Below are 13,829 nucleotides of genomic sequence, written 5' to 3' on the forward strand. Positions count from 1 at the left end.
TAGCATGGCTTTCAGTTTGCTCAGAGAATCAAATTGTATGTTGGAAACATGTATTGAAGGCCATAGCGTTACCATCCTAACTGTGCGGGCAGGTGGTTTTGTGTGAAACAAGTGACTATGGAATTAACCGTTACCAGATAAGCAATGCCTGGTTCCATTCCACTTCAACCTTGAATTCAGCATCAAATACCTCTCATCCAAGAGTAGGTTGATAACCGGATGAATCACGGCAGCTGGACAACCCTTCAGATAACAGGACAAATTAAGCAACTGAAGCATTGCTTGCCCCATGATGTGAAATGTCCTTACATACTAAGGACCCACTCAAAGAATCCTCACCTTTGGAACTGCTAAGGAAAAAGTCTTTGTCCCCATATCTGCATCTAAACCTAAATGTTAATTCCGAGTATTAATGCACATAACCTTCCCCTAGCGCTTCAACTGCCTTCTTGGTGGTATTGTAGACAATATTAAAATTGGAAAGTCGTGACCCGTAGGGAGAGATAACCATGGATTATGCAGTCTGTGGATGGTGTCTCAGCCCCAGTGAAAGGCAATTGGTCTAACTTTTCTATGTGTAACATGGTATACTTTGCATCTCTCCATGCCATTAATATCTGTCTTTCAGTCAGCTCGTATGCAGAAAACAGGCTTGTGCTGTTGTTATAATGCCACGGCACATGGCCAGAATGTAATGTTTGCAACATCCAGCTTAATAATACAATGGGCCATAGTTGAGATTGTCCATGCAGTAAGATGGACATATCTTGCTGTATTATGTCAATTGCAGAAGATACTAGTTGCCCAGTGAATATATCCGGGATGTTAATGTGGTCATACCATTGTCAACCACAGCCAAAGCCTTTTCTAAGTTAATCCTATTAATCTTGCTCTGTCTCTCAGCAGCCTTCTGTTGAGAAACTTTCCATACCTCATTGTATATTGCTTACAACAAGAGCTTTAGATGTGGGTTCCGGGTACCTAACAAGAAATTCCTGCGATCCATGTAACCAGAAAGCAGGGACAAGTGTTCCTTCACCTGAGAAAGTGTGGAGGTTTTTAGCCAATCAAGACACAACATCCTAACACTATATGCTGTCACCACCCTAATTATTCTGATTCCACATATCGCTGGTCAGGCCTATTTATTTTAAACCCCTCTGCATTTCCCAGGAATCTAGACTGACGCCCATTAGTGTCCACAGGCCAAACCAACCAACCCTTCCAATTGGGGTCTGATGAATCATAAGAACTATTTTGTATCATGGCATCTAATGTAACCTCACTGTATTGTGTGAAATGCTGTCAGTTCTCAAAACGTGAGAATGCGGGAATACAAGATGTATTCAAATCCTTCATCTTGGCTATTCCAAGACAGGAAGTTTGTTGCGCTGTTTTATTCAGGAAAATAATATGATGTGGAATGAGGCATTCTCTAAACAAAGCCTCAGTTCCCTGAACCTGTCAGTCTTTTTGTTCCTCAAACAGATTTTGTGTCTATGGTGTCATTCCAAAAGTCAAAACCCTGTATAGACAGCGGGGATAGAAAGAAAGCAGAGTATATCAGCTTAGTGTTTGTCAGCATATTTTTCTTTGCAGGTGTAGGTGCAAGCCTATAGTTGTAAGAGTCTGGATCAAATCCTGAAAAATAAACAAAAGTGTGTGCAAATGTTTTTGAACCACCTTTCCGTGGTGTTGGGCAGCGTTCCTATTGAGTGTAATTATAAACAGCATTTGGAATACTTGCTTTGTGTAAAAAATAGTGACCATAATATTGATAACAGTACATATCACTGAAATTAGATGGACCATCATACACTTCATCAGAAGAAAATGCAGCTGATTGTTCTAAATCTGCAAGCAAATTGTGCACTGTCTCAATGTCCCAATCATCAGAGAAAGTACTAGAGGTGATGATAATATTTAAGGAAATTTTAAACCAACACAGTATTTGTAAAAGTTCAGTAGGACCATACACATCATATGATATCCTGTCCCACACAATTCCTTCCAGAACTGGAACTGCTGTAATGTTCACCAGGGACAGGTCCCCCTGCTCACAGTGCGATAATGCATGTGGTTTCAGTACCAAGTTCACAAGTTATACTGCAGAGCATTCTGGGAGATAGTGTCCATTCAGAAGCAGGAAAAAGACAGTCACAAAACATAACTAAAGGACCAGGAGTAGTCATACAATGGTAACCCAGAGGTGTAGCCAAGGAGTAACAAAGTATGTATTTTTCAGCTAGATAGAGAGGAAGCATTTGTAGCCTGAAAGGAAGAGGCAGTGGTGATGGTATTTCATGTTCAGTTGAATCTGATGAGAAGTTGTCATAGTCCATGAAGTAGCCAGACACCTTTGGGTCTATTTTTGGCAGCTCAGCAGGTTTTGTAGAAGTGGGAGATGACTCAATCTGTGGCATATTCACGTAGAAGTCATCAATTTTTCGGATTGAAATTTGTGTTTCTGTATTAGTTGACTGTACAGTTGTAGTTGTTTCAACAGAAAGAAGAAACACTTAATTGTTGTTTACAGTGTCTCTTTGGAGAGAGGAATCTTCTTTAGATAATAAAGCTTCCATCTGAACTTCCTGAACGGTAGTGAGAGGAGTGCGGCGGCTACCCTACGCAGCCTACTGTTGAGAATCAGCCACATAGTACGATTGATCAGATCTATGGAGACAAACTTTTAGTTTTTCCGGCCAGCAGGAGGAAGAAGAAGTACAGTTTTGGTACATGACAGGTACAGGCGCTCTGTAAAATGGCCCAAATTCCTTCTTGTACACAATATCTTCCCTGACCAGATCCCCAGCCTTCGGGAATCAGCCAGGCCTTTGCTGGAACAACTTTCATTTCTTCAGTGGCGGCGCATTTTACTTGGACGTTGCTTTGTGCACCCTGGAATTAATTGAATTTCTGTAAAACAGCCAAACGTTCATTGATGTCAAATGGTGGTTACACCACCATTGAGCTGACCTTATCGAGGTCTGGGACCCACATTCTCAGTCCAAACAGGATTTCATATGGAGTATGACCACCCATGGATTTTCTTGGCATGTTATTGAGTGCCCTCTGGACCCCATATAGGTGATTGACCCAACTGCGACAATGGCCTAATACCCTTGCTGTTAATGACTGATTTAAGTCAAGGTTTGTCCTCTCAACTATCGAATTTCCCTCCAGATGATAAGGGGTGGAGTACCGCTAGGCCGCAACCAAACTTTCCATGACTTCTTTGTAAGCCTGAGAGCAAAACGCCGGACCCTGGTCAGAATGTAGTGTGCCAATTGTGTATGTCCTGATAAAGGCTCACAAATCCTTTATAACAGGAATCTAGAGCATGAATCCACTGCCACCAAGATATACTTGCAAGCCTTGTCTGAGTATAAGGAGCTGCAGTGATCCAAATAAACAACTGCTAGAGGCTTGTCTGAAATCAATAGAGGGGTCTGTGGAGGACGTGCTATGGTTGAACCCTTCATCTGCTGGCAAATGTCACATTTAAGGATGAAGTTCTTGGTCTGTTTGGTTAGACTAGGCCACCAATAGCAGTGCTTCAATAATGAAAATGTAGCAGTAACCCCAGTGTGTGCTGAACCCAGACCCTCATGTGTGACTAGTATTAAACCCAATCTGCAATCAGTGTTTGGTATACCTTTATCCCCCACTCCTGGAATCCAAACATACAGAATGTTTTATGAATCTAAATTGTAGGAGTATTTAAGTGGAAAGCCTTTCGCAGGTGTATGTCATTAAGAGCAGCATTGACAGCATCCATGATGTCTTTGTCTAATCTAGTACTAGAAAGAGTGATTGCAGCCATGGAATTCCCTGCAAATTGAACGGCAACATTTTGATGACTGTGTGGATACCATGAGCCTGTGGCAAGCATTCTTTCAGCTTTACCACCTGTTCCCAAAGCAGCTTGCACTTGATTGTGCAACCCTTGGAATTTCGAAATCCATTCTGGCCCCAATAGTGAAGATATTCATTTTAGGACTGGACACAGTACTATGAATCACACTCTATAAGTATGAGGAATCCATGATCCATATTTTGTAGAGCCAGTATCAGGGCTTTGAAGTATGTGCTGTACAGTCCCCTAGGGATTGCATGTGTGCTTTTTCAGGATGGAAGTTTTCGTTATGCATGGGCCCCTTTACGATTGCGCATGCCGCAGAATATTTGTGTCTTGTCCCTACTGCAGGCTGAGCAAACCCATCAGTGTAGATGATGTAATCATATCGATCTAGAGGCGTTATTTCATTCTGCAGCGGATATTCTTGTTCGCACAGCAAGAATGCTTGAGTTTGTAATGTAGAAAAAAATCTGTAATCTACATCTGTTGCAGTGAGAGAGTTAGCCCATTGAATCCATCATGGATGTAATGGTTTGGCATTTGGAACACTCGCTTTGGTAAGGCCTCTAAGGTCAGTACCGGGGTCACAACAATTATGCGTTTCTCCTGTGCTTTTGCTCTCTCTTTCACTACAGCAGTCTGTACTGTTGTGAGAATGTTTTTAGACAGTGTAAAATGCATTTCAGCATTTGTGTACAAATGTGATTTGTATGCAATTGGTACTGTATCACCTTCATTGAACGTGATGTATGTATACCCAGTTGGTCCAGCAACTATGCAGATCACCAGGTTAGTCATATTTACATGTGTGTGTAAATGTTTGGAAGCTATCAAGTCAGCTTGTACAGAGCGTACAATGTTTGTATGTTGCTGTGTCTAATGGTTGCTTGAAAAATATTGTCTAATTAAATCGTAGACTGGTTTTACTCATTCTGCATAATCCAAAGTGTATGTTCTGCCAAAATTTTAAAACCCTAAAATGGATTATAGTCTTTTCGGAGTTGTTGGAGGTTGGAGCAATTCACATTTCTGTAAGAAATGTGCCGTCAGGCTTTTGCCTTCACTTGACAACTTATATCCCAGAAACAGGACATTGAGGGGGCATTTTGGGATTTTTTTAAATAAAATTTGTAGCCCAGGTGAGCAAGTCCTATAATTGTACATTCTACTCTGTCCAAGTGTTCCATTAAATCATTGTCCATCAGATAAATAGAATCTGCATAGGACAACTCCTCCTATTCAAAGTTTTGAAGTAACACAGTCACTCTGGAATTCCCCAAGACATTGAAAAATCACCAATTTTTAAATATTCAAGAGCTGTGGATCAATGGATGGCATGGAGCCATCTCAAACTGAATGTTTTCAAAATAGAAATACTCATGTGTGGCGATTGGAACAATTATGACCCGCTTGCCACATGGCCTGATGATCGGGGAACACCACCTAAACTATTGAAGGAAGTAAGAAACCTTGGAATGACCATGGACTCCAAACTATCAATGAATGTCTAAGTGAACAAATTAGAAAGATCAAGCTTTGACTATAAAAACTCTGTGACGCATCTTCCCCTACCTGCAATTCCCATCCAAGGTCCAGGCTACCATCTCTCTTGTTCTGTCCAAACTCGATTACGCCAATAGCCTCCACCATGGATCACCTTTAACAACTATGAAAAGACCACAACGGATTCAAAACGTGGCTGCTAGACTACTCATACATATAAAACCACGAGCCCACATCTCCGCTTCCTTGAAAGCCCTACACTGATCACTGGTTGCCAGAAGATCCACTTTCAAGCTGCTTTGTATCACCCACAAATCTATACATGTAACGGGACCGCTCTTCATCAGGAAAAAAATCACAAAACACATTCAACAAGGAACCTCCACTCTACACCGGCACCGTGCCTCAAATTCCCACCTTACAAGAAAAAAGCCATGGGCGGTACATCCTTCTCTCTTTAAGCAGTCAAACTATGGAACTCTTTACCTCCAAATATAAGATCCACTCAAAATAACCTTATCTTCAAAAGACTACTAAAGAATTTGCTTTTCCCCACATAACCACCATACTCAAACATAAATATACGGCATTTCCCTCCATATATTAGCATTTATTTGGACTATAGGTGTGTACCTGCATATGTGTATTGATTTGTATAATCATGTATAATAACATTTTTAAGGATATAGATCTTCATTACGTCTGCTTTAAAATGTACACATTACTTATAGTTACATTTTTCTATGTTTAATATAAGTGAATGCGTAAATAAGTGACTCTTTTATCATAACTCTTTATCTACAATTTGTTCAGTATTGAATTACAAAAATAGAAAGCAAATACATTAACAACACTTGACAATCTGTGTTTATTAAATCAAACTTGAATCTACATATATTACTTTCCTTATGCATATACACCTCTCATGTACTTATAATATACCTTCTGTCTACTTATGTATCTCTTTATTTATTACTTTGCTTCAAATTCAGCATATCCAATGCATAACCCTATTTCTCACCATATACCACTCTCAATATATCCTCTACCTCCACTCTCTCATTCATCCCATACCACTACTATGAACCACAAAATAACCCTTTCTAGACTCTTCCCTCCTCTACCCCTCCGTGCATCATCTCATACCTTTTTTACTATTCAGATCACCCAAACAAGTCTTCATAAACCCTCCCCTCTGACTCTTCCCCCTCCACCCCTTAACTCATCCCAACCCCCTCCTACTGCTATAAACTCTCCCCAAAACCCAATTTCTAGACCCTTCCCTCTTCTATTCCTCCACTATTCCTTTTCAATCCAAATAACAGACTAACATGTCCACCACTCAAATTAACTTCATATTTACCCATACTAACTCCCCACTAATCCTGTTTGGGTTCCGGAGTAGCATGAATCCCACCAAAAAGCACTTCGACACCTTCTCAGGGGAAGCAAGCGTTACTTAAACGCAAACCCTTCCCTCTTCCATCCCGCCACTATCCTTTTCAATCCAAATAACAGACTAACATGTCCACCACCCAAATGTATTTCATAGTGCCCCAGACTAATTCACCACTAATCCTTTTTGGTTCTGGAGTAGCGTGCTGCTCGTCTAGAATCACATTGACGCCTCATTGGTGTGGCAAGTGCTATATAAATGCAAAACTTTTTCCTCCTTTATTCCTCCACTATCCTTCTCAATCCAAATAGTAGACTAACATATCCACCGCTCAAATGAATATCATATTTCACTATACTAATTTCACCATTAATCCTTTATGGGTTCCGGAGTAGCGTGCTACTCGCCCAAAAAAACGCTTTGACGCCTCGTCAAGGGTAGTAAGTGCTATATAAATGCAATTAGAATTAAAATACAATACTCTATCGAGAGTTCATTCTCCACTTCATACACAAAGGTCCTCATTTATGAGAAGTGACGCATCGCTGCGTGAAAGCAGTGATGCGTCACTTCTCAGTGTGCCCTCCTTGCAGCATGATGGATGCGTCATATTTACTGTATGACGCATCATGTCGCAAGGAGTTACAGATACGTCATTATTTCTGACGCATCTGTAGGCGCAAAAGTGACGCATTGCTGGATTGTGTCAAAAAAGTGACGCAACTCCAGAAATGTGTCCTTTCACATGGGGCAAGCCCCATGTGAAAGGGCCTGTGTCAGTCTTACGCCTACTGTGAGGCAGGCGTAAGATTTTGATGCATTTGCACCCTAGAAGTGGCGCAGTGAAATCTCCTAGATTTCACTGCGTCACTTCTACGAGGTTTACTTACGTGTGAACGCCCACCATGCATACATTATACAAGACGCAGGAATAATGTAGCGCAGGGGTTTACAAAGTGACAGGGGTTTACAAAGTGACGTATCTGCTTAGATGCGTCACTTTGCAAATAGGGAGCAACAGGAGGCATGTTTTACGCCGCCAATGCGTCACAAAAAGTGACACAACGGAAGCGCAAAACTGTCGCAAGGTCTCATAAATAAGGCCCAAACTACCTATCACTCTCAATCTTACTTTCTATCTATTACATACAGCTCTCACCCCTATCTAGTCACCGTACCACATATTTCCAATAAACAAATACACTACACACCACGCAATTCCACACCCCACAATTCAACAACTAACAATTCCAATTCAAAGCACATAATTCCACTACAAACAAAATACATCCACACCACTACAAAAAAATAACATAAGTAGAAAACAAAATCATCTACAACGCAAATAGCTCTAACTTTCGCAAATGTGAGTCTGATTGCATTGCAAGTGCTTGCTGCTGAACTGTTTTCGTGTACCGCATTCGTCAGGAGGTTATTTTGCACCTCAGTCATATAAATGATTGACATTGCAAAATCTCATTATCCGTTGTTTTCTGTGGTGTGCGAATGGGACTCTCTCGGACTAAGCTCGGTCTTATGTTTCAAAATATCAGGCTGTCACGTACCCTTACAATGTGCATATAATGATTCATAGATAACACTTTTTTTGTTTCTTTACTAAAAGTTATCGGTAAAAGACATCAATCAGTGTATATTGTTGTTCGGTTCAACGTTTGTGTAGCATTCTCATTCAGACAGAAACCCCTGTGCCATCATCCGCTGTCTAAAAGTGTATGATGAATGCAAAAGTAAGCATCCTTCTTCAAAATCATATATGTGAATGTCATATTCAGAATTACCAGTCTGAAAATGCTATACTGTATAACAAAAACTGTTATCTAAACATGCCAACAACATCTGAACCCTTTCGCCAATATAATGCACTGACAAATTCTTCCCACGTGAATTCGAAATTCGTTTGCAATAAATTGCCAGGACCCGAAAGGGTTTCTTGCCTTGTTAAAACCTGCATCCTCTACTTGTTTCAGAGGAAAGCTTCCTGGCAACCATCAATCAATTAAAAGCTGAGCGACAGAATACCTTATTTCAATACCTCAGCACACATCACAAGTAGGGCAAAATATTCCCTTTAGAAGGAATCTGTCATAATCTTAGCACACTGTGTGAAACCCTGAGATTGGCCCTGCCAATCAAAATATTTAGAAGGCTAAAACAAACTGAACTGATTTGCCAGTATTTTAGCTCTAGTGGCAATGAAGTAGGCGGGCGCAGTGGATGTATTTATTTGTCTATTTCGAATGAGAGGACTGCGGTAGGTGCAAAAAATATATACACACGGTGTTGGGCTCTTTATCTCTGAGTAGGCCATTAGCAGTGGTAAAAGCCTTCCGCAGGGAGTATTTTCTGCTGTAAACGGCCCGAGAAGACAGCAATGATGCTCCATTCTTTACGTGTAATGCAGATCACCCATCAGATGTAAAAATGAGCAAGAAAGCACATGTTGTTGTAAATAATTAAATATTTTAAAGAAAATTGAGAACACTAATCACGTATAATTAAAATATATGTTTCAATTGTATATGAAACAAAAAAATATCATGAAATAGATCACGTTATATAAACGGTATTTGCATATTACATCTCACACAGATAGCCATTAAAACATCACAATGAACAATGAATGGAACAACATTATATGTGTTTAGTGTATTGTAATTGAAATAACCTTTTTACGTAAATATCCAGTAAACACGCTTATTAAAGAACCTCTATTACACTTGTATCTTGGCCATAGTTTTATATCTGTAGCCCACCGTCATATTAGCCAGGTTCATTATTATTTGTATTATTTTCGTATTGGAAAGGTAAGGAATAGAGACAAATCAATTAAAACAAAATGACGCATTTGCTAACATAAGGCACCTGCACACTATATTGCTAAAATTTCAATTCCAAAATTACATAACTGAACTTCGTTTACTGCTTACTTTACTAGCCCACATATCTACTATTTCAAGCAAAAGATTCTGGTCTAAATATTTTGAATTGTTAGGTAATGGGAATTATAATCTGGAAAAAAGGCACCTGTGTAACCTAATTTACAGAGTTTTGGCAAAAACGGACCGTTCATGGTCACAAGGAGCCTAAAATTCGGGATTTTCACTTTTACTTCAGGAATACACTCTGAGGCCAGCCAAGGGTCTGGGACTTAGGATGGCACCTTTTGGGGTTCAGGGACACACTCCAGCAGAGGCCACGAGTTAAGCTGGTCCATAAGCAGATCCAGGCAGGTCCAATTGCAGAAGGTTAGCTGGGTAGTTCCAGGGAGGCCTCTGAACCTTGTTGTTTCCATGCAGCACACAAATGAGGTGAGCCTTAAAATCACTCTGGTTAGCCTGAGATGAAAGTATGCAGGTCCAGTCTTCCTTCTCAGACAGCAGGGAAGTCCTTCAAGCAGCAGGGCAGTCCTCTGGAAGCTTGGCAGTCCATCTTCTGTAACTTCCACAAGTCCGGTAGTGTTCTGAAGCATGGCTCTGGATACTCAATATTTACACATGGTTCCAGCATTTTTGTGGGGTGCTCTTCCTGTCCTACCCCCACATCTGTGTCTCGAAAGTTCTTCCCCTTCACCTATCAAGACTCCACACTGTCTGGGGGGGGGGGTACAAAAGACAGTTCAGACTTGGTGTCAGGTTTGCTTGTGTGTGTAGGCAGCAAAGCTCTGCAATATGCAAGTGGAGCTGGGTACAGCTCATCCTCAGTCATATTGCAGGGATGGCCCATCCTGTCCACACCTAAGCCCCCTTTGTGTTACTGTCTAGAAGCAAACACAAGTAAAGGATGGACGGAGTGCGGAAACTTTACATACACATTCCCCAATCACAGATCTGGGTTGAATCCATCATCGTTCTTTAGCTCACTTTACCACCCAGTTCAGACCCAGTCATATGGAAATCAGTCTTGACCCTGTTTCTCACGGGAACAGTCCAGTCTCAACTGCCAAGCTGGGTCTTCCCTGGACCGGAAACAAGCATCCTGGACCGGTTTCAGAGTAACACCCCTCATCAGCCAGGCTAGCTTGAATCCAGAAGCAAAGTGAGCAAGGGACCCAGGTATGGGCATTCCCTGCCAACTTAAGGTGAACAAAGCAAACACAAGGAGATGATGGACAAAGCACTGAAACTTTTCAGACACTCTCCCCCAGTCACAGATCTGGGTTGAATCCATCATCGTTTTTTAGCTCACTTTGCTACCTCAGTTCAGACCCAGCCATATGCAAATCAGTCCTTATGGCAACAGTCTAGCCTGAACTGCCAAACCAGGTCTTCCCTGGACCAGAAACAAGCATCCTGGGACCTATTGTGCCACCTAAAAAAATATGTCTCTATGTGTGGTGCTTCAAATGAAAACTTGAAATTGTGCAGTGCATAAGTGGTGACCAAGTGACAGAAAATAAACAGCTTTAGATAAAACCAGAAGATTGGCTGCCAATCACAGAGAGAATCACTAATGATAATGAGATCAGTCTATATGTTTCCTTGTTCAACAGCATTTTCTTAGCAGCTCAATCCAAACATGATTATCGACGTTTCGACACCAAAGAATCATTTGAGAAGGATTTTCATCAGAGCACATTTGGGGGCATCCTCCATACCATCGGAGTGTTTACCACTAACAAAGAGGAAACAATGGAAAGAAGTGACTTCACCTCAAACAATATGCAAGCCTGGGGTGCAAAGATAACCACTGTAGAAATATGAGGTCAAGAGATTCCTAGGCATTCCAGGACCTGCTCTCAGTATGAAGTTCAATACAAGGGTGCTTTCTGCACCCTGAGGCACTTTGGTATCACAGAAGGCTCCACAAAGGCTTGAGGAGTCACTTCTGTGATACAGTTAGCGCCAGCCCCAGAACAATGCTAAAGGGGCGTCGGTCCATTTACACATGTGCAATCATTTACTAAACCCAGCTGCAGGGCATTTTCTGTCCCGCTTTGTAAAGCAGGCTAGGTTCCAGCCCATGACATTATGGTATTACAAAAAAAGGCACCAGTGCTTGTGGAACCCCTTCTGTAATACAGATAGCGCCAGAGCACATATAGCTCCATTATGATCGTAATGGGGTATTCTCCCTTGTGAAGGGGGACCAGGTCCCATGTAAAGGAGGGAAACACTTTGCCTCTGTGCCATAATATGGAAGTGAGCCCAAAGGCAAATATGCTCTCAGAACATACACTGACTGTGTGCCATAGTGAGCTGCCGCACAGTTAGTTCACTCCCAAGGCTGCTCCCTGAAAGGGGGGAAAGGGAGTGGAATGGACCTTCCTCCCAAGATCCTTCTGCAGGGAGGTGCAATTACTCAGTGCAATCACCTTCAGAGGGACCTCTCCCCCCCTTTGTTAAGCAGGCTGTTTGAGATCTACAATGTGAAAAGCAAGGTTGCTGCTGCAAAGAGCCACTCCGGGTACCCCTGCATTTGTCACTGCCCTGGTGGCAGCACATTGATTGTATGAGGGCGCACTGCCCCTATCTGCACCTATCACACCTAGTTAAATGTGTACCATGGTGCAAATAGGGACACTGCACATGAACCTAATGCACCCTTAGAATATATTTATGGGAATTAGGTACAATAAATAGTTTTCCAGGCAAACCTACTTTACTTCTGAATTGGCCTGCTTCATGATGACATCTAACCTGGGTACAACAGAGAAAATAAGCATTACATTAATTATATTACTGCCGTACTTACCAATGGCAACTGATAGCCATTGTACAGGAAATTAGAATTCCAGCCCTTTGGTTCTGCGATTCCATCTTCATACATTGGTGGAAGCCACCTAGCCAACGCAGTGTTTGAAGCCCCCCATCTAGGGTGATCTCTGATAGAAATAGATTAAAAACATATTATTTGCAGACGGATAGAAAGTTAGGGTCTAATAATTCCATAGAAACATTTTAACACATATATTTAGCTTGTTTGTTTTCTATGAAAACCAGTAATTTGACATTTTAAGTGTCACAAACTAGTTGCAATGATGGTGAATGATAGTTCATCAGTACAATGATACTGCAAAAGAAAAATTGTTCTAACTTTGCATTGCACCCTCTGCTTTACCTATTTGGTATATCTATAGCTGTGTTTTAGTGAGCACTAGCATGCCTTTTTTATGCAAAAGATTTGCGGTGCAGAGTTGTCTGAATCTTGTGACAAATTAGCACTATCTCTTCTGAGACAATGAATGGTTGTGATTTTGCTAGTGTCTTATGAGATTTTTCTTAGCTTGAACAGATCATAAAACTGTACTTTGTAAAATGGGGAATGGCAATCTAGATGAGTATCCAAACTAGAGGTGAAGCTTTTGAGGCCGTTCTTGAAAATGATGAGGTAGGGCAGGATTCCCAGTTCACGTTGTAAAGAGTAGGGCTAAGGCATGAATCCTGCTCTACTCAATGTTTAAGAGCCATTGTGGAGAATGATAAAGAGGGAAGCTAGACAGTTTGACATCTGTTTAAGAGACAAGAATGGATCCAATGTAGCGCAGATCCAAAATGCCTGAAGTTGCTAATTTTTGCAATGTCCATCCTATGTCTCTAGAGGACTTATTGACTGTTATCAAAAGTCTGAAGTCGGGATCTCTTTCGGACCCTTTGGTCTCCCTCAATACTGGCCAAAGTAGCCCAGCTCATTAACCCAATGGTAAATAGATTGCTGAACACCTCATTACTATCAGGCATGAGTCCCACATTGGAAAAGTGCAAAAATCGTACAACGAGCCACCGCAGCCCCACACGACTGGAGAACTCCAACTTTTAAAGGTGGCAAACCTTGCTATCCATAACACTACTATCACTTTAAAAAACCCACAGCAGATGCCAAAATACCTTCAAATTATAGAACTATTTCCCCTCTCCCTGCTTTCTCAAAAGTGTCGGTAAAATTTGTCAACTCAAAACGTTCAGAATTTTTAGAGAGGAACAATCTCCTACACCATAGCCAGTCAGGCTTTAGACCCCACTTCAGCACTGTAACAGCTCTGTTAGAAGTTGTTGAGTATTTAAGGGTCACCCTAGATACAGGAGGCAAGGCCATCTTGATCATATTGGACTT

The 13,829-nt window shown here is 41.4% G+C and overlaps 1 protein-coding gene across 1 annotated transcript in view; it reads right to left on the reverse strand.

The window, feature by feature from the left end:
• Positions 1 to 13,829, reverse strand: part of TPO (thyroid peroxidase) — a 961,894-nt gene that overhangs the window by 603,506 nt on the left and 344,559 nt on the right. The window contains exon 6 of the mRNA XM_085609184.1: positions 12,471 to 12,600. Within this exon, the coding sequence (XP_085465310.1) occupies positions 12,471 to 12,600 (130 nt within the window). The remainder of the gene's footprint in view (positions 1 to 12,470; positions 12,601 to 13,829) is intronic.

Source organism: Triturus cristatus, chromosome 6 (assembly GCF_964204655.1).
Source record: "Triturus cristatus chromosome 6, aTriCri1.1, whole genome shotgun sequence".
In the NCBI taxonomy this organism is placed as follows: domain Eukaryota; kingdom Metazoa; phylum Chordata; class Amphibia; order Caudata; family Salamandridae; genus Triturus; species Triturus cristatus.